This window comes from Phragmites australis, chromosome 1, assembly GCF_958298935.1.
Source record: "Phragmites australis chromosome 1, lpPhrAust1.1, whole genome shotgun sequence".
In the NCBI taxonomy this organism is placed as follows: Eukaryota; Viridiplantae; Streptophyta; class Magnoliopsida; order Poales; family Poaceae; genus Phragmites; species Phragmites australis.
The window spans coordinates 41,429,467-41,450,873 of NC_084921.1; the positions used below are offsets into that span (position 1 = coordinate 41,429,467).

The following is a 21,407-nucleotide window of genomic DNA, read 5'->3' on the forward strand; positions in this document are numbered from 1 at the left end:
AACAAGCATAGTCGGATAAGAGTAGAAACAACCGATTGAAATCCACAATAGATTCGAGCTATGATTAGATTCATTCGATAAGAGCTTCAATATTTAGAATACGAGAGAACTTGCCAAGATCATTAGGATTAGATCCAGACACATCACATTGTAATTGTTTTTTCCTGAGATTAGTCAAAGCAAAACTGAATTTAGGGCTATTATCATAAGTGAGGCTTGGACCTGTATAAAATACCGTGTTCTAGCTTCTCTTCGATACACACAGTTATTGACTAAATATCTCTACTTTAAATAAGTATTTGCATAATCAAATTTCCCCATTGTCTTTGTTTCGGAGAAGATGAATTTGGAATGAGGTTTCTACCGCTTCTTCCTCGGTACTGTATGTCTGGGTTCACCTCAATGCTCGACACTTTGTGCTGTTGCTTTCTGCAAGTACTTGGCTGTATGCCTGTTTGGTGGTAACACCAGGAAAGATTCTTCTGGGGGGCGTGAGTAGGCTGCCCAGACAAGAACCATTGGGAAAAAGTTGCGACACATTCATCATAGGGGGGCACATTGCTTGAAATGGCTCTGGTTATTGCATGTTTCCAAAAGCACAGATCAATGTGATAGGGGCTTCCAAGTTCTCTTTTTCCGGTGTTAAATTACATCCATCCGAGTCAGCCTGTCCAAGCTTGTTCCCAGTTCTTCAGTGCATATAGTTCTAAAGTTCCAGAAAATCACGTGGTAAGATATTGTGAGTGTTCGTCTGATTACACAGGAACCTATAGCTAGCTACAAATCTAGATTGGCTAAAATGAAGCTGTTACAATTTTGGCTGGCCCTACAAATCTACAATCAATATTGTACCGCTGCTTTCCCCTAAAAAATTATTGTACCGCTGCTAACCAAGGTGAAATAAAGTTAGGTACATATTGGTACGGCGACATTTGTGACGATTCCTCAAACAGGTATTTGTCATGTTGTGCCCAAGTCACCAAGTATAGCACGCCTCGACAAACATGAAGTTGAAAAAAAAAAAGTTAGGCCTTTGGGCACAAACCCTCATCGATCTATTGGCAACAATGCCCCAGTAATAATCCACACAACTGAAATATAATACCCCACGGCCAATTATTTGTAAACCACTACCTCATATATATAACGTCCATTATTGGATGTTTTTCCCTATTCTTTAATCATTTTTCCACCATCAATGATAAGGGGTGATTCCTTGATGTGACAACAATTTGAAATCTACTCAGCAATCCTAAAAGGTGAGCCTCTTAAATAGTGATGTCACAATATGCCATGCATGCTTTCATGTGACTACAGTGTATCGTATGGTTTATATATATTATTATCAGGGGACATCCCCTCTGTCATTGTTGTATCACATATATGCTCTTTCGTGACAACAATGCACAGCGTCGTGTAAACACAATTTTAAAACCACAAGAACGTATATAGACGATATACTTGTGTCGTAGCTATAAACCAAGCATTCTACTCCATCTACATGCGAAGCATGGAGTCCATGATCAGGTGTTTGTGCTCGTGTGCATCCAGCAATATCCACTTTTAATGGAGCGGGACTACTGTCGCTGCCATGCGGGCCCAAGCTATGCCTGTCTCACAGTTGGGCCTACATGGCAGCGATCTGTTTGTTTCGCACTGGTTACGCGAGTGAGACCAGCATTTTTGGGGTGGGCGAGTGCCGAGTGACAGGAGAGTACTCCACCCTGATATCCGGGGGGGCTTTTGGGCACAGCTTTTAGGTACCGCGTGGAAGGGAGGCCGCGCCACTCGGCGAACGGACGCTGATGAGTGATCGCCACAGCCAAAAACTGCCCGCCTCAAAAGCTGAGCTCTCGTGTCTCTTCCCCCCCGTTGGCTCTCCCTCGCTTCTTCGCCAAACTTTGCCGGCTCCGCTAGCTAGCTGCGCCGCCGCAGCGTCTCCCTGATGCTGCTGCTCTTCGATCCGTCGCCTGCAAGCGCATACCGCACCCACGTGCGCGGGCGCGCGAGCTGGGTAGTGCAAGCGCGCGGTCGTGAGGTGGAGAGTCATTTACGTTAGCGGGCGCGAGGATGCCGGCCGCGGAGAGGCAGTCGCCGTGGGCGTCGGGTGAGAGGCGGCCGCACTTCTTCAAGGTGCTCATGGGCGACTTCAAGAAGCGCCTGGTGAGTGACTGAGACACTGGCTGTTAGTGGTAGTGCCTTGCATGTGCTCGAACCTATACAAGTAGCCACGCTAGAGTTGGTTAATGATTGGCATCATCTCCGAAATTGGCCGCGAATGTGATACCACTTTACGGAAAGTGTACATCTTGCCACTTTGGTTATGAATAAGGCCACTGAAAATGTCACTCATGAAACGTGCATGTATTGACACATGCATGCATTCGTATTGAGAAATGAAGTTTGCATGGTCTCCATGTTTCGCATGTCACGAACACTATTGTTGCTACACAAATGCACAGTTATATATTCAATGTTGATATAGCGCGACATCTCTATAGAACAGATTTCATGGATGCTGAATTTACATTGATTCTTCCATGTAAACAATGCATGCATGCAGAAGATCCCGCCAAACTTCTGCAAGCACATCCCCTGGGAGGCGTCGAGGAAGGCCAAGACCCTGAAGGAGGCGTCCATGGCGGCCACCCTGGAGGGCCCCAGCGGCCGGACGTGGCTGGTGGTCATCCGCCGGTCCGCCGAGGGCACCTTCTTCGCCTCAGGCTGGCCCAAGTTCGTGCAGGACCAGGAGCTGCGGGAGCTCGAGTTCCTCGTGTTCCGGTACGACGGCAACACGCACTTCACGGCCATGGTGTTCGACACGACGGCCTGCGAGCGGGAGGACCTGATCGGCGGCGAGCCGCCCTCGCGGGGCAAGAAACGTCGCCGACAGACGACGACGGCCTCGAGTGAAGCGAAGCGGGTTAGCAAGGATTCGGTTGGGAAGGAGCTGGTGCCGTACCGCGCGCCAGGTGACAAGGAGCTGCAGGTTGCATGCTCCGAATGGACGCCGGAATCGGGTAAGCTACGTAGTAGTAGCCCGATACAAAATTTAAAACGGGGTTTATTAAATTAAAACATCAAAAAAATAAATTAATATATAAATTATAAAGATAATATTTATTGTATTAAAAAATTTGTTTCCGACAAACACTTAAAATATATAAAAAATAACGCTTCCCTCAAACGCTTTCTAAATACCATCATAAACCATTTCTTCTAATATTTCTATATGTTAAGTTATTGATGATGATATTAACATCCATCTAAATTTTTTTCTTAACGTATAAAGTTGTCAAACTGTTTAATCTTTCATGAGATATTGTGGACCCTAAATAGTTCTTCAATAATTTTAACTTTGAAAAGTTTTTTTCAACTGATGCTATAGTTATATGCACAGTAAATAAGATTCGATAAGCAATATAAATATTAAGATAACAATCTGCTTCCCTGACATACTAAAAAATCTCCACATAAGACATTGACCTATCTAGCAAAGTTAATTGCTTAAGCCTTAACTCAGACATTAGATCATTTACTTAACATCATATGAACCATCTAGAGAGAAAGTATTTACAAATTTAGTGCAACAATCTTTCAGTCCAATATAATCTAATGACTTTAAGGTTATCGAGCTCAGTAAAAACCCAAATATACTTTTAAATATTTGTAGTTCTTCAAATATATTTTTCAATAAAGTATTTGTCATATCAACCATAAAAAAAATGATTAACTTTAAAAGCCTTCTCAACTTGTAGAATTTCTTCATTGTGAGCACAACGCTTTACTGAAAATGATGGCTCTACACCTATTTCAGAGGCAATATCTTTGGCAATGATCACACTAGAAGCAAACCCTTCATTTCTATACTTGTTAAAGTAGTTCATTATACCTTATATTTGATGCAAGGTAGAGTCAATGCGCATGGATGATGATTGCAACTTCTTGCTTACAATATTTATATTAGCGGTTAAAAACTAGTGCAAAGCTATAAAGCATTGAATCAACTTAAAGAAATCTTACCGATTATCACGTAGAACTCGCAAGAGTTTGTATCCCTAACCCGTCAATTGATGGCTTACTACAAATCTACAATTAGTGGGCAATCTTAAAGCTTGGGTTGGGAACAACTGAAGGAAAATGATCATGCGTCAGATCAGCATTAGGTATACCGGTTGGGAACAACTGAAGGAAAATGATCATGCGTCAGATCAGCATTAGGTATACCTTCGTTTTAAGAGGAAAGGAGGGGATGGAAACAGATGAATTGGTTCCTGTAAATGGCGAACGCTGACCATCAAGTCGTCGAGTCACCAATTAGGGTAGGACTGTACGAGAGTGAGCAATGTCATCGACTTCTTTGCGCATAAAACGATTGCTAATTTGGGCTACTATTGACTTGCTGTGAAGGAACCAAAACAACAAACCTGCTTCTTTTGGGCTAGCCAAAGGCCAAAGCCCATACATGATTATGTAATTGTGGTCGTCAATCAATTAGAATTTAGACTGTTGTGTTTTGTTAGATCATAAATAGTAGACATCTATATATATATAGGAGAGTCCTTAGGGTTTTGGGGCCTAGGATGGCCGGTCCTACCGATCATGTTTAGGTCTTTTTTTTTTCTCTAACATGGGCCCAGCCCAACCTTTCCCGTTCAAGCCCAGCGCAGAACGCCATTCCTATAATGCCGTCCATTTCTGCCTAGGCTACTAGGCCAGCCCGACTCCCTGACCCACTACCAGTCCCAGGGCTTAGCTAATTGGTACTCTATTACCAGAGCAAATTTACCGGCTGCTCTCGTGCATATCATGTCAGTGTGTCACGCAGATGTGTCTGCAAATTGACAGTTGACACGACCACGCACCAACAATCAATCGCTCAAGCTGCCAAAAACACTGCTGTGTTGCATGCTTGCATCATCTATCTTTGTTGCCAATTCTTACATCCACCATGTTGCAGCCGCTGGAGCAGTCAAGACCGAAATACAGGACGCCGACGAGCTAGCGTTGTGCGTGATGATCCCCGCAGCGCCGACGCGCAGCTCCCCGGGGACCGAAGACGGCGCGGAGAAGAGACGCGCGGTGAAGCTCAAAACGCGGAGCATCCACGACGACCTGCAGGCGCTCGCGGACATCCCGGCGTCCGTCCGGCGCTACAAGGGGTACGTGTCCCGGCGGCGCCCCGTGACGGGCGCCGAGCGGCAGCGCGCGATGGAGCTCGCGTACGCGTTCCGGTCGTCGCTGCCGTACTGCGTCATCCGCATGAGCACCATGCACGTCTACTACTCCTTTATGATGGTGAGCAGAGCACCTTTTCATTAGTGTGCGGATGATCGACCGGGTGATCGAGTTGATCGTGTGGTGGTGGTTGTTCATGCCAAATGTGATACGTGTGGGCGCAGAGGTTCCCGACGGGGTTCTCGCGGCAGCACCTGCCGCGGGAGCGGACGGACGTGGTGCTCCGGGACCCGGGCGGCAAGGCGTGGGTGGTGCTCTACATCCCCAACACGAGGGACCGGCTGTCGCGCGGGTGGTGCGCGTTCGCGCGCGGCAACTGCCTCGAGGAAGGGGACTACTGCGTGTTCGAGCTTGTCGGCGCGGCCGAGTTCCGCGTCCACATCTTCCGGGTCGTCGAGCCGGCCGTGCCGGCTGTCAGGCTCCGAAGCGCTTGAGCCGAGCTGCACCTGTTGCAACTTGCACGTGACGTGCGCATTGGATATCGCCATCAGAGGCTGAGCAACGGAAGGTTGCATGCAACTGAAACTGCGCGTCAAGGAGCAATTCGATCAAGAGGACGGACACTTTCTACGCAAGTCAGTAATACATCGGCATCCAGCATCAAAATTCAGAATAAGCAACTTGCTGGGTTTTGCCTGCACAACTGTTCTACTCATTTTTTTTACAACAGCCTCTTTTACTGGGATCTTCATGGGAGACGTTAACAGGGGAGTGCGAAACGAGGGCTGGAGTCCCTGCTACAAGTACGCCTGCAGTTCTACTCATCTTTCTGTTGGCGGTTTCATGGTGAATCGTGTTGTTAACATACAGATATCAACCCCTTCTGCATAGTTTTTTTGCGTGGACAACGCTAGGGTTGAAAACGGTTGCAAAAGGTTAAAACTGTTTTCAATTTCACATTTTTTTGGAAGCGATATCAAAAACGATAAGTCGAAAACGAATACGGCATCGGTATTATAGAAATATTGGAAACGATGATGACAGACGGAAAATATGACAGTATTAATCGGAAATCGATAATTCATAACCGATATACCAATCTGTAGCTCACAAACCATAATATCTCATATGACAAGATCGATAAAATTACACATGACTTCATGACATAATGACAATACGAGTTAAAACACATCTCATATAAATATATGATAAAGGATAAGACACATTTAATATGATAAACATAAATCCATGATACATACGAATACACGAGGACAAGTTCTAATGTTAAACATAAGTTTATAGTTCACATCTCACAACTCACAAGTGACAAGTTACATACGTCATACGGACATACCTATAGACATAGACACAGAATGAAGTCTGAACCAAAGTGACATGGTTTGATGATCACACATGAAGTTTAAACAACTGAACCAAAAGGACACATAAACATAGATATAGTTTCACAGAATGATAGTTGACATAGCAGCGGCGACGTTGGGCTTGGGACTCAGGAATCAGGAGCCATAAGAGATCGAGAGGCTGGTGGCGACGTTGGGCTTGGGCTTGGGCCGATCCGATCGGGAGATAGGTTGGACCGATGGGGTGACATCACTTAGGCCCTGGGAGGTTGGAATTAGTTATGGGTATTTGGTAATTATCAACGGAAATTACCGGCTATAAACGGAAATATTCGGAAACGGTCAGAAGGAGGCAAAATCGTTTCTGTTTTTGTTTCCGACTCAAATTACCGATATCGTTTCCGATTCCTCGGGATACCAATACTGCAAGAAACGGTCGAAAGTTCGCGAAAACGGCGTCCGATAAAACAGGAATTTTCGCTACCGTTTTCAGCCCTAGACAACACTGATAGGTGCTGGCAGGCACGTGGAAGTCGACGCCGCGCGCGGGCGTAGCAGAAGTCAATCGTGTAAATTGACCGCGCGTGGGCTAACTTTGGATGCTGCTCTGTCACCATGCTCGCAAGATGATGTGGACGGCTCAGCGTAGATTTAAAAAAATTATAGATATCTAAAACTTACGTATTATTAGCTTTGTCGTGAGATAGACTTCATTAATATTATATAATTTTAAATATTTTTTAAAACATAAATTTAAAATTACTATAATAAAAAATTAATAATAAGTAAACAAAATAAAGATAGTCGCACGCCCACCGGCCACCCCTACCAACCCCAAAACGCCGTGAGGCAACCGCACGTGAAGTTTACTGCTGCACATCAGAGTTCGACACATGTAAAGTTGGACACAAGACACGAGCTGTGCTGCAAATTAAAGAGACCTGGCAAAACAGGAACTCGACAAAATTGATCAGGAGGACTACTCAAACATCTCTGGTGGCCCCATCAACCAATGCGTTTTAAATGAGGCTTTAGGTCGTGTACAATGGCTTTCAGGCCGTACGATCTTTGATAGGTTGATTGGATCAATCCAAAAGTTCGAGAACGGGCTCGCAAACAGCTATTCTGTCCCGTCATAAATACTTTTCTTTTAAACTAAATTCTAATTAAACTGTCAAAACTTTAATAGTTAAATAGTTTCTAAAATATTTAATTTAAAAATATAAAAATCATATATGTAAATTTATCTTTAAAATAGTTTCATAGTATTATATTTTATTAGATATTATAACTATGCTATAATATAAAGTATGCAAAATTTGCTATATAACACAACTAAAGTGTAGCTTTTGCTACCGGACATAATTTTTTTAATGTATACTGTCGAATATTATTAAAATATAGTTATTTGCCGTAACACACTCTAGCTATTAAAATATTATATCATATAATTTGGGTGTGAGATTTTTTTATAAATAACGCTGGATACCCCTGGCTCACAGTGTGCCCCCTCTCGTCTTGTTCTCCTTTGCCACCTCTCCACTTCCACCCTACTCGAGAGCCACCGTTGCCCCCTGCCTGAGAGCCATTGTCGCCCTGAGCGGGAGCCACCATTGCCCTTCGCAAGATGTGCTACTACCGCCCTAGAGACTACAGCTCGACTGGCCTCCTGCCGCCCTGTGATCACGTTCCATCGCCTGGTAGCCAAGCTCTGTTGTGCGTGTTCCTGCGGCTGCTGCCAAGCGCATCCATCTGAAGGCCCGCGTCACATCGTTCCTGACACCGCCTTATGCCGCATTGCTGTCTGGCCAGGCCATGTTCCAGCTGACGCCGAAACCAACTCCCTCTGTGCGCTCAAGGTGCTCACGCACGTCCTCTCCATTGACCGAGCTCGCCATCGCATTCCAAGGCTCTTAAGCCATCGACCTACTGCATAGGAGATCGTCAGGAGCCCCTAAAGCCTTAGCCGTCATCCATTTTCCCTCTCCTCACTAGAAGCTGCCGCGTCGCTGCCTTTCTTCTCCATCTCCGGCCAAAAGACCACATGCGCCATCGCCAATTCATCCTCCACGGTGAGCTATCATCCAATCCCTCTCTTCCACATCCTCCTCACCCTTTGGCGTATCCCCTTGACCCCGCATCGTCCTGGATCTGTAGCCCACCGAGTCGCACTGGCCATTTCTCCGTCCGCCAACCTCCATGACCGCTGTGAACCACGTCACCGTCGATCGCCCGCTCTGAGCCATCCCCGATCGAGCCGAGGCCACGAAGAGCCTCCTCACGCTCCATGGATGCCAATGACCGCGGTCGTTTGGCTCGAACTCGATGACGGTTGGCCCTCCGCCATGCGACCTCGCTCCGCCATGCCGCCTCACCATCGTCGATCATGCTATGGTGAGGTCTGTCGGTCAAATTCCCACTGGCTAAGTTCGCCTTCATGTGCTCGACACGCTACTACCCTCCTTTGGCCGAGCTATGGCTTAGCTCCCTATCAATCCATGGTCGTTATGAGCTTTGCCGTCGACCGGTCGCTCTGAGCCATCCCCGGCCGAGCCGAGGCCGCAAAGAGCCTTCGCACGCTCCATGGATGCTAATGCCCGCGACTGTTTGGTTCGAGCTCGACGATGGCTAGCCCTCCGCCATGTGAGAAGAACATTTGGGAGGGGGTGAGGAAAGGAGAAGAGAAAAGGGAGTATGAGGTAGAAGATAAATCTGACATGTAGGCCAAGGGCAAAAATGACATTTAATCCTATTTTAGAGCAGATATTAATAATTTAATGTCCGTGATGTCTTCTGGCAAATATCCATATTTCTAGAGTGTCCATCAGCATATATAAAAAATCATGTCTTACAGCAAAAACAACACTTTAGTTGTGTCCTATAGCAAACTTTGCCTACAAAGTAATGGTCAAAGTTGCACATCGAAAACCATAAAAAATAAAAAACAACAAGTATTTATGACTGTCGGAGGATTAACTCCTGTCGCAGGGATCCCGAGAGACCCCTTTTTAGAGATTCGGCCGGGGGGATGATCCTGAATAAGTTCATCGGAGAAATGAATGAGAGTAAATGCAACAGCCTGTGGTGGGGGATGATGACCTAGTGCGAAAAGAAGTAAATGCACCGGAGTTTAGACAGGTTCGGGCCGCACGGGGGCGTAATACCCTACTCCTGTATGGATGCAATAACTGTCCTGAGGAAGTTCCTCAAGGATGTTGCTGGTTACAAGAAATATGATCTAACTAAGAGCTTGGGGCTCCCTCTTCTTTTGCTGGAACTACGCTTTGGTCTTGTGCTTTGTGTTCGTCTATGGTTCGGCTCTTGATGCTTGGATGCTTGTGGCTCTTGTTCGGGTTCTTCGTCCTTTCTACTGATTCAGCCTGCTCTCTTTTTCGGTTGGGTCTTGTTCGGTTTCTGGTTCCATCTTCGCCTCTCCTGTTCCTCTGTGCCACCGGCTCTTTTAAGCACTCGCCAGCTGCGACATGCCCCGAACGGGAAGGAGGGGGGCACAAGTCCCAAGACGCCATCACTGGGAAAGACGTCATCATTTCTTCTGGGTGAAGTGACCGGAGGGTGGAAAAATGCCGCACGCCCGGTCACTTATCACTATGAACGCCCTGGCAACGGGCGCCATGGAGAGGGCCCACCGGGCAGCCGCAGAGCAACCCGGCGTGCCCGCCCTGTCTTGTTCCTCTGCCACAGCAGGGCGGCAGACGGAACACGATCCTTACGATGATACGGATGATACGGGACGGGACCCGTACAATTAATAGCCCCACGCCCCTCTGCCAAAGCATGGCAGGAACTGACGCTGCGGCGGGAGCAGTTGGATGTGTCAGGCCACGCACGCTCATTAAATGCGGCCTCGGACCTCTGACTGGTGGACACCTCATCGGTGGGCCCCTCGGGGGCCTTTCTGGGTCGTCGGAGAACCGAGTGCTCAGGGGTACTGTTCACCTCCCCGAGCACTCTCTCCCGAGAATGCCTGTCTTTGTCTTTACGGTGCCGGGTGCTCGGGGGTACTGTTCACCTCCCTGAGCACTCTCTCCCGAGCACTCTTATACGATCCTTCGGGGAATCGAATGCTCGGGGGCCGCCACGTGCAGCCTCGAGCACTCTCTCCCAAGCACTCTTTGCGTGGAACCTCGGGGAATCGAGTGCTCGGGGGCTATTGCTCGCAGCTCCGAGCACTCTTTCCCGGAACTTTAGCTCTTCTGGTCATCGGGGGACTAGGGTGCTCGGGGGTGACCAGGCACCGGCCCAAGCACTTTTCTTCCCGGTACTTAGACTCCGCGGATCATCGGGGAACTGGGGTGCTCGGGGACCAATGACTGTGGCCCCGAGCACATTCTCCCGGGACTTGAACTTTCCTCACCCCGCGGGAGGAACCTCGCGGGATAGCGCCATGTGGCGGACGGCTGGCCTGGCCTCGGGACTCAGGGACCCCCCGGTTCCTGATACACCGACAATGACCGTAGGGAGTAACATGTGACGTGAGCTTGCTACCTCCCAACAAAAGCACACGATTTGGATCCTCATAGGCTGCAGGATGCAAATGCATTTCACGGGGTGCAAACGAGTTACTGACTGACCAAAAAGGGTTTGAATAGTATTTTGGGCATGAAAAATGGATATTTAAAAAAATGATATTGGACTCATATAGTTGTATGGGTATAGGTATCCATCGGATATATCCGAAAGACTATTTAACGACTATGCGAGTCTATTTTCTAGAGCCTATAACATTTTTATATAGAGTTGGATGGAGACAAATTTTATATGAAAATTATACCTCTTGAAGTGATTTATAACTTTGAATTTGAGAATTTTTTCATGTGAAGTAGTTAATGTGTCTAAAAAATTAAAAGAAGCTTCACCCAACATATTGGGTTATTGTAGCTTCTTCAGCTTCGCTCCAATATAACTCATTTTATGGGAGTATATTGCTAATTTACATATTGAACTGCTAATGTAGTTGAGTTTTGAACTCATAAAATGGTCGAACAATCGTAACATATATATATATATATGTTTTTTTTATTTTCAATATTTGAAGAAGTATTCGTAATCGACATTGTCTGCATCCAAATCATCGTATATTCTATTTGTATTTATGACATTGACTCCCAGAATTGTAACTCTGAGAATCGCATGCCTAGCGTCGCATGTTGTGTCCCGCCGGTGTTCTTATGCTGCTTCATCATCCAACCGATATAAAATTGTTGTGAAATAACTACCTCTAGTGAAGAAACACCCTTTATGTGTTTAACCATGTGATCAATTTATCAACCACCAAGAGTTATGTCTATTGGGAAGGGATGTATTCTCAATAGACATGTCATTTTTTATCATATCCATTCAATACGTAAACACTATGAATCAATAACAAGAGTTTTTATTTCCTTTACTTCTTTGTCTCTTTACAATTACTTGTAATACATTATCAGACACGTTAGTTTTCTCCACTAGATAGAAACAACATCAATCAGAGGCACGAAGGCCTCTACACTGAAGGTAAGCACCCATGGTTTCCCTATCGATCCATCATGCACTGACCTCTCTAATGGCACTTGGGGACGATGTTCTTGGCCTTCTTTCTCACACTCGACGTGCATCGCGATGCTATCACCAAATACATCATCCTCCTCGATCTGTTGGTCATCATCATCTTCATGGTCTTCTCCATGGTCGGCGTATAAGCGCTCATGACGGGACCTATCTGCACCCACAACACTGTGCCATCAGCATGGTGAACACGACGACAAAAATAGACACGCATGGTGGTGCAACCCCTTCGGTTGCGGCTCGTCCTCATGACAGCGACGGATCCAACGAGCCCGAGGGGACCCTGATGATCGGCGTCCATGCCGGTCCCCGCCCTATAGCTTGCGCCTCCACATTGGCTTCCTTCACCGCGACTGGAGTCGGGTCTAGCTGAAAGTGCATCTAGCCTCTATGTGTGGTTTTGGTAATTAATAACAATATCTATGGACTAACAATGGTGTTGAGTTTGTTAGTAGGTTGTTTCATAGGTGATGCATGGATGAGAGATATGCAAGAGCTCTAGGTGAATGGGGAGAATGAAAATGCATGAAGATGAATGAGCTCTAGGTGACGCTCGGGAAAATGTTAACAATGCCTATGGACTAACAATTATATTGAGAATTGCTATTAGGTTATTCCATAGGAGATGCATAAATTATAAAGCATGGATTCTTTAAGAAATGCCACGAGTCCAAAGAATTGCATCAAAAGTCATTGAGATTTTAGTGATGCTCATAAGAAGAAGAAGTTCAATAAGATTAGCAATAAGTTTGAAGGCTAAGTTACTTGTGGAGATCAAGTAACTAAAGGTATGACTTGTTAATAGGGTTTTATGGACTAACCCATGTGCTTTGTGCTTGAGAGTGAGTTAGGGTTAGGATCCATAAGAAGGCATAAGTTGAATTAAAATCATATATATGCCAAGAGTGAAGAACAAGAGTGGACTCCATATTTGATAAAATGAATTCCTTGAAGATGTTGAATACAAAGTGGTTTTCTATGGCAAGACGGTGAAGGGCAAGCGAGACTCGACTGCGATGGACCATCCGTGGTGAAGGGCAAGCAAATGACTTGACGCCGAAGGACCAAGGCGATGGTGAAGAGCGAGTGAAGGCTTTGCGCCGATGGACCGTGCGAGGCCATGGGAAGCTATGGATGATTCACATCAATCATATGAAGAATCAAGTGAAGAATATATGGAAGTTGGCAACCTTCAAAGTTTGAAAGAAAGAAGCGGTACTTGAAAGTTTTCAAATGCTCAAAGTGGTTCAAACGAGTTTTATCTTTGAATTTGAGTATAGGTATGCCACACTATTAAGAGGGATGCAACATGAGCTAATTATCGCGTCTCAGTGCTCAAGAGTTCCCAACCAAACCCAAAGTGAGTGTTTCTTGTTAAGAGTCCGGAGCGGAAAGTGTGGAAGTGTCTAAAATAGGTTTTGAAGTATTATTAGTTTGATCCTATGAGTTTTAGGTCATGAATTCAGTTGGGATGTGTATACCTCTGAATAAGCTTTTCATAAAGTCCAAAATCATCGAAATCGGACTCCGGGATCAAAAGTTATCGCCGTTTTTCGGAGGTCAACTGTGCTGTTCTCGGAGACTCCGGTGAAGTCCGGATACTCCGGTACCTGGAGTGGCTGGAGACTCCCGTGAAGTCCGGATACTCCGGTACCTGGAGTGGTCGGAGACTCCGGGAAGCCTCCGGGACTGTTTTCTGTGTTAAGTGCCGACCGGAGACTCCGGTGTAGGCCGGATACTCCGGTAAAGTCCAGAAAAGAGCCTAACTGCTAGTTTTGACACAATTCTTTGACCGTTCTGACGCCATTTTGGATTTTAGGCCGGAGACTCCGGTGTTCACCAGATACTCTGGGGTAGGTATATCAGAACAGTAACGACTAGTTTTTTGAAGTGGACTATTTATACCCCACTCACCCCATCCTTTGGGGCTGCTGCAAAGGCACGAAAAGAACATCCTCTAGAGCCAAAAGAACGCCTTCCCACTCTAATCTAGTGTGTGATTTGAGAAGAAAAGAGAGTTGGGTTGTGTGATTGGAAGATTGAGTGCATGTGAGCTAAAATCCAATCTTGAGCACTTGAGTTCTCGACAAGAAGTTTTCGAAGCGTTTGTTACTCTTGGAGACGAAGCCTCCTAGCCGGCTAGGTGTCGCCGGTGAGCTCCCATGCTTGTGGTGAGCCACGGAAAAGTTTGTGAAGGTCGATGTCGGAGAGTGAACTCCTGTCGCAGGGATCCCGAGAGACCCCTTTTTAGAGATTCTGCCGGGGGGATGATCCTGGAAAAGCTTGTGTGGGAAATAATCGGGAACGGAAATAAATGCGATGGCTGGTGGGAGACGATCACCCTAATGCAAGGAAAAGTGGGTACGCCGGGTTTTAGACAGGTTCGGGCCGCACGGAGGCGTAACACCCTACTCCTGTATGAGCGCTATATTTATCCTTGAAGGGGATTCTTCAAGGAGATATCTGGTTCTAAGGGGAGAACTGTTTACAAAGAGCTTGAGGCTCTTCCGTTCTAGCTTAACTTGAGCTGGTTCGAGTGTCTGTTGATCTATCTTTGGCCTGGTTCGCCGGAGATTGTTGGTTGTCTGGTCTCTTGGTCGTCTTGTGGTCGGGGGCTCTTCCTCTCTTCTCCCCCCTTTAGTGTTCTCCATCCTTTTCTTTTATAGGCGCGCCGACCTCAACATATCCTGAATGGCAAAGAGGGGACGTGAATGCCAAGGTGCCACGGAGAAAGGCGTAATCATTTCATCTTGGCGAAGTGACAGGGGCGGTGGAGAGATGCGGCGCGCATTCGACCACCAGCCGCTGCGGGAGCCTCGGGGCGCCATGAAAGGGGCCCACCGGGCAGCCTCAGAGGTGCCCGGTGCGCCCACCCTGTCTTGTTCTTCTGCCAGGGCAGGGTGGCAGGCCGAGCGCTTCGATTTTGGCAACGTTATCCCGAGGCACCTGGATAAAACGGAACGGGACCCGTGCATTTAATGGACCCACGCCCCCCTGCCAGTGTATGGCAGGGTCTGACACTGGGGCGTGGGCAGTTGAGAATATCAGGATGTCAGGATGTGAGACCGCGCGTGCCTATTAAATGCGGCATTGGGCTTTTGACTGGATGACACCCTGACGACGGGACCCTTCGGGTCGTTGAATGATCTTGCGCGAACCTTCGGGGAACCGAGTCCTCGGGGGCTGCCACGTGCAGCCCCGAGCACTCTCTCCCGAGCACTTCGGTGGGACCTTCGGGGCACCGAGTCCTCGGGGGCTGCCACGTGCAGCCCCGAGCACTCTCTCCCGAGCACTTCGGTGGGACCTTCGGGGCACCGAGTCCTCGGGGGCTGCCACGTGCAGCCCCGAGCACTCTCTCCCGAGCACTTTGATGGGACCTTCGGGGCACCGAGTCCTCGGGAGCTGCCACGTGCAGCCCCGAGCACTCTCTCCCGAGCACTTTGATGGGACCTTCGGGGCACCGAGTCCTCGGGAGCGGCCACGTGCAGCCCCGAGCACTCTCTCCCGAGCACTTTGATGGGACCTTCGGGGCACTGAGTCCTCGGGAGCTGCCACGTGCAGCCCCGAGCACTCTCTCCCGAGCACTTCCTTCTTGGTATTTGGGCTCTGCGGATCATCGGGGAACTAGGGTGCTCGGGAACCAGAAGCGGCGGCCCCGAACACCTTCTCCCGGGACTTAGCTTCTACCTACCTTGCAAGGTGGTGATATGTGGTGGATGGCCGGCCTGGCCTCGGGACTTAGGGACCCCTGGTTCTAAATACACCGACAGTCGATCTCGCATCCGAAAGGGAAGAGATCAAGTTAGTGGAAGCCAAGCTCAAGTGTGACCGAGCTTGGAGAGGAAAGTAGTTGAAAGAGACCCGGCTCGTTGGAGCTTCCTCAACAGAGACATAGGATTCACGGTGGTGAATCTGAACTTCGGGAAACAAATCTTTGTGTCTCCTCTCTTGTTTCCTTACTTTTAAGTTCTTGCTCAAATCTTTGTGCATATTGCTCGATCTACTTGTTTGTGTGTATTTGAGTGTAGGTTCTCCGTAGATCTATTTAGAATCATCTCCAGGAACACACGACATCACTTGGTTTGAGTTAGAACTCTCTACCCATCCTTTATATTCAGTTTCGGCCTCAGTTCTGTCAGAACCCGGAGAATCCGGACTTTACCGGAGATTCCGGACCAGAACAAACTGGAGTATCCGGACTACACCGGATACTTCGAATACTCCAAATGAACATAGTTTTCAGGCGTCTGAACAGTGTTTTCTGCCTTTTTCAATTTATATTTTATTGCATATCCCTTGCTATAATTGAATAATTTTAGTCACCTTAGGATTGTAATTTTCACACTTATTTAGGGTGATTGTGCACTAGTTGAGCCTAGCATATTTAGGTTTTTCACTTGTGAAAAATCCGTTAATTTAGATTCCGCTGCAAGTTTAGGCCAACGGTAAAAGGGGACGAATTTTTGTAAAAATGCCTATTCACCCCCCCTCTAGGTGACATCATTGTCCTTTCACTAGTCGGGTTAGATCCACCGCAATGATGGGATCCTCTTTCATGCCAGTGGTCTCCACCTCCTAGGCCTCCTCTGAGACCGTGCCACCAACTTCGGCGCATCGACCACGTCGCATGGCTGATGCAGCGACCAACTGGCGCATGGGCCTTGCGCGCAGGTCATGGAGCCCAGCGTCGCTGGGTTTCCTCTCCGTAGAGCAGGTGATGAAAGGGGTGAGGTGCCCACCATGACAGCGGACTCAGCTGCACGACACGATGGCTCCAAGTCGGCTTCACAGTGATCCACGACGATTACTCCATCTTTGGCCAACAGCGCCTAACTGCAACGACGATGACCCTAAGCGGCAGGTGGTGGTGCTCATGGAGCACGACCACAAGCCCGTATCTGTGCCGCCCTTCGCACATCGTGGCACGACCCTCCATCCTGGTGGCTCTTTGGCAGTCTATGGCTGGCGGCCCTTCGGCAAGCGATGGCGGCATAGTGGGGGCGGTTAGGGTTGCAAACCCTAGCCACCGATTGCCAACCTTTTATACGACGTGGGGAGGGGGCGCACCTGACCGAGCCTTGGGCCAAAAGGCTGCTTGGACTGTGGCCTAGGTTTGCTCGGCCCTTGCACACAAAGAAAAAAAGAATCCCCTCTCCGGTTGGTTTGGGCTGAAAAAATGAAAGGGAATTGGCCCAACATTTGTTTCAGGTCCGAAAGAGAAAAAATCCCATGCCTGGCTATTTCCATTTAGGCCCCATGGGTCCAAAAAATAGCCTATATAAATAGTATTGTGTGTATATTTCTGTTATAGCCTATGTAATTATTTATAATTATACCAGTTTATGTACTTTTATGAATAAGCATTTCTAGACCCAATAAGTGTTAGATTTGCAACATGTTCCATGTGTTTGCATCACGGTATTCACAAAAAATATTTCTTTACCTTTTAATACTTTTAAATTCTTGCAATTTACTTTATATTGCAATTTAATACTTTCTACACTATTTTTTATTTAAGCTCAAATTGCTTCATAAAAGCACAAAACACTTAATTAAAAGCGGAATTTAATGCAAAATATTAAGTGACCACCTCAACTAATATCAGCATAACACAAGTTAGTGAGAATATGGCATCTACTGCAATATTTGCATAGTATACTTATAACAGCGGATTACTCGCCCACTACTGTACAGTTTACACCACTTTTGGTGACTACTGTCAGCGTGTTAATTCACTAAATTAGAGGTCTACACCATTTTGGTTATCACCTTATATGTGATTACCTGATATTCTAAATGAGTATAACAAAAGGTAATAGGAATATATGCATCTACTGATAAATGTCAGATTATGTCTCCTACTACTGCGAGATCTACACCATTTTTTGTGATTATCTTCAACGTGTTAGCTATAAAATCTAAGGTCTATACTATGTAATTCAAGTCTCAATTTGACTCTACATAATTTTGCATTATTTACGATATTACCATGATTCTTCAATTTACCCGAAGTGTAAATTCTTTCAATCATCAGTCATTTTTGTAGGACAAAATGTCCAATGTCGAGTTCGACAGACTCAAGTTAGATGGCCGAAACTATCTAATTTTGAAATGGCCATGAAGATAAGTCTATCTTCCCGCGGCTAATAACGGCGATTAATCCTCCTCAACAAGAAGATCTGCTACTTCTAGATCAAATTAAGTATTGAGCTTTATACTTTATATTGCAACATCTTCATCCAGATTTAAAATATAAAGACTTGATGGATGAGGATCTATATGATCTATGGAACTTGCTCAAAGAGCGTTATGAATAGCAAAAGGCAGTCATACTACCTGAAACTCAACGCGAGTGGTTCAACATTAGCCTATAGGATTTTAAGTCTATTGGAGAATACAACCATGATGTTCGTAAGATTTGCTCTAAGTTGCTATTTTGTGACAAAGCTCCCACAAATACGGAGAAAATTAGAAAACTTTGTCTACAATGCTTCCTGCCCATATGGCATTACAACAACAATACCGTGTTAAGAATTACCAACACTATTATAAACTAATTCATGCTTTACTTCAGGTGAAAAGCATGATGAACTCCTGTTAAAAAATCATCACCAGCACCCTATAGGAACTGCTCCTTTACCTGAAGTTAATTATAATATTCAGAATACTACAAATTTCAACAGCAACGAACGCCTGCCCAAAGAACTTCAAAGGCAATAAGAAGCACAACAAAAAGCAGAAATTCTATGAACCTAACAAGGAGAAGGACATTTCCAATAACAACAAAGATAAATCTAAAATTTATCGTAAATGTGGTTGTTACATCCACACAACTAAGAAATGCCACACATCTAGACACTTAATTGATCTCTATCTTAAGTCCGTTGGACGAAGCCATCCAGCTCAAGGTAAAAGATATGAAGCGCATTTCAATCTTCAACCTGATATCAACAAGAAGGCCAGTTGTTCCCAAATCGTTTCTCTAGAACCGGACAACGGCATCCCTCTACAGTAGCAAGAGGGCTTTGAGAGCAACGACAACATGATCATGGAATTTGCTTCTAACGACTTATTTGGAGACCTCAATTAGTCTCCTAATTAATTAGATATTATCATATCTATGTTATACACAATGTTGTAATATAATATGTTATCATCACGTATATCACAGTAATGTATAAGCATATTTGATATGCAATAAAGTTTGTGTGTATTTTATATATCTGATAAAGAATTTTATATTAAATTCTTCATTTTTATATATAGATTTCTACAAAAGTCAATCGGATGGAGGAGGAAATGTGCCTTGTGGACAATTGTACCACAAATTCTATACTTGGTGAAACAAAATATTTTCAAACTCTTACTAACAGATAAGAAAATATTTTGATAATCGCTAGACACGATGTAGTGATTATTGGCTCCGTTCATGCCATAATTATTCTTCCTATTGGTACTCAAGTTATAATCGATAATGCTCTAGTGTATCAAGATTCAACCCGTATCTTACTAAGTTATAGAGATACCATTAGAATGGTTTTTATATTGAAATCTATGATGACAGCGAAAGAGAAAATTCCCCTCTTAATCAAAACAACGGATATGACAAGCTTTCCTATATACCATCTAGATTGGACTATACATATATTAAACGCGTACCACATATTGCGTACAAAATAATTTTTTATCTTGATCAAATCAATACTTGTCATGATTGCTTTAATCATTCTACCTTAGAGATGATTAGAAAAATTATTAACAATTCTATTGGTCACAATATCAATTCCTAAAATCTTCATATTTAAGTGTACCACATGTGTCACAGGGAATTCAATTTTAAGGCATTCTTACCTTAAATTTCATAATGCGCCATCAAATTTAATGAATGCATTCAAGAATATATATGTGACTCTATTCGGCAATTTTATTGACTATCTAGTTACTCTACAATGCTAATAGATGCATCTATAAAATAGTCTCATATGTGTTTCTTATACATAAGGTACATACTTATGCCAAACTCATTGCTCAAATAATTAAAATTAGAGCAAATTATCCTGGTCGCAGATCAAATCCATTCACATGGATAATGTTGTTCCTTAACGTGCGTTCAATTATTGTTTGGCTTTGGGCACTACTGCATTAAGTAACATATATGTATATTCATAATTGTCTAGCTGAATATCTCATCAAGAGAATCAAATCATTTGCATAACTAACCATATAATTGTAATTTGCTAATATCTTGTTAGTGACATGCGACTTTACACACCACGTCATTAAACTAAATTCATCCAACTGCAATTATACGGCTTTCTCCGTTAGAATTAGTACATGAAAATTTGGTCTTAGCTAAGTATTTTATATCTACGAATCGATTATGTTCTGCATGTACCGATATCACCACTTTACAACATATATTAAAGGGTATTTAGGATCCATATGAGGTATAATTATCCGTCAATCATATAATACCTCGAGTCACTCACAAGAGATTTATTCATTGCTCGTATACTCATAATATTTTGAGGATGATTCTTAGTATTATGGGGAGATTAATACCATAAAGAATACAAAGAATCAGAAGAGAATGCCACACACATTGACATTTAGTCCTTATATCTACGTACCATAGATATGAACTCTTATTTAGAATATCTTGTATTTGTAACATATTATAAATAATCTGCCAAATATATTTACTAACAACAAAGGTGTCACTAAATCCTACATTCCTACTAAGAATGTGCCGAAAAGAGTGAATGTACCAAACAAAACCACTTAACTTCCAAATCAAAATAAAATTTCTTGCAAGCTACCAAGGAAACACAGAAATCCCTCCTCTAAGACAGTAAATGCAAATCAATATCAAACTGATAGACACCTTATGGATATTTACTGTCCAAACGCATATGGATGTTCAACATCCAAATACCAAACACAAATATATACACAAATTTAGGCGCTGGGTAATGGGAATCAAGATATATTCATACATTGGGTTGACAACAAAAGATATTGAATATAAAATTTTATATCTTAGTACCATTAAAACGCTCATTTATCTTGCAAACCGCAACAGGTCTGATATTGCATTTGCATATAACTTGCTACATAAAAAGTGCAGCTCTAACAACATCACTAGACATGAGTCAAAAAGGATATCCATAGATATCTTTATGGTACCAAATATCTAGATTTATTCTATAAAAAAATCAACATATAACCATAGTGGGGTATTCAAACACTGGCTATATAACTGATTCTCATAACGCCAGATAACATACTGATTTTATGGTGATA

General features: G+C 44.7%; 1 protein-coding gene across 1 annotated transcript; it reads left to right on the top strand.

Moving 5' to 3' along the window:
• The first annotated feature begins 1,434 nt into the window (after window positions 1-1,434).
• On the top strand, window positions 1,435-6,021 carry LOC133919627 (B3 domain-containing protein Os01g0723500-like). Its single transcript, XM_062364080.1, has 4 exons — window positions 1,435-2,163; window positions 2,564-3,029; window positions 4,970-5,298; window positions 5,403-6,021. The coding sequence occupies exons 1-4, from the start codon at window positions 2,071-2,073 to the stop codon at window positions 5,670-5,672; spliced, it is 1,158 nt and encodes a 385-aa protein (XP_062220064.1). The 5' UTR covers window positions 1,435-2,070; the 3' UTR covers window positions 5,673-6,021.
• The last annotated feature ends 15,386 nt before the right edge of the window (window positions 6,022-21,407 follow it).

Bases quoted from the DNA above. Each gene is read 5' to 3' on its own strand.
- LOC133919627 (XM_062364080.1), top strand. From the start codon at position 2,071: ATGCCGGCCGCGGAGAGGCAGTCGCCGTGGGCGTCGGGTGAGAGGCGG. The intron at 2,164-2,563 runs GTGAGTGACTGA...GCATGCATGCAG, and splicing joins GCGACTTCAAGAAGCGCCTG to AAGATCCCGCCAAACTTCTG. The intron at 3,030-4,969 runs GTAGTAGTAGCC...CAGCCGCTGGAG, and splicing joins GCCGGAATCGGGTAAGCTAC to CAGTCAAGACCGAAATACAG.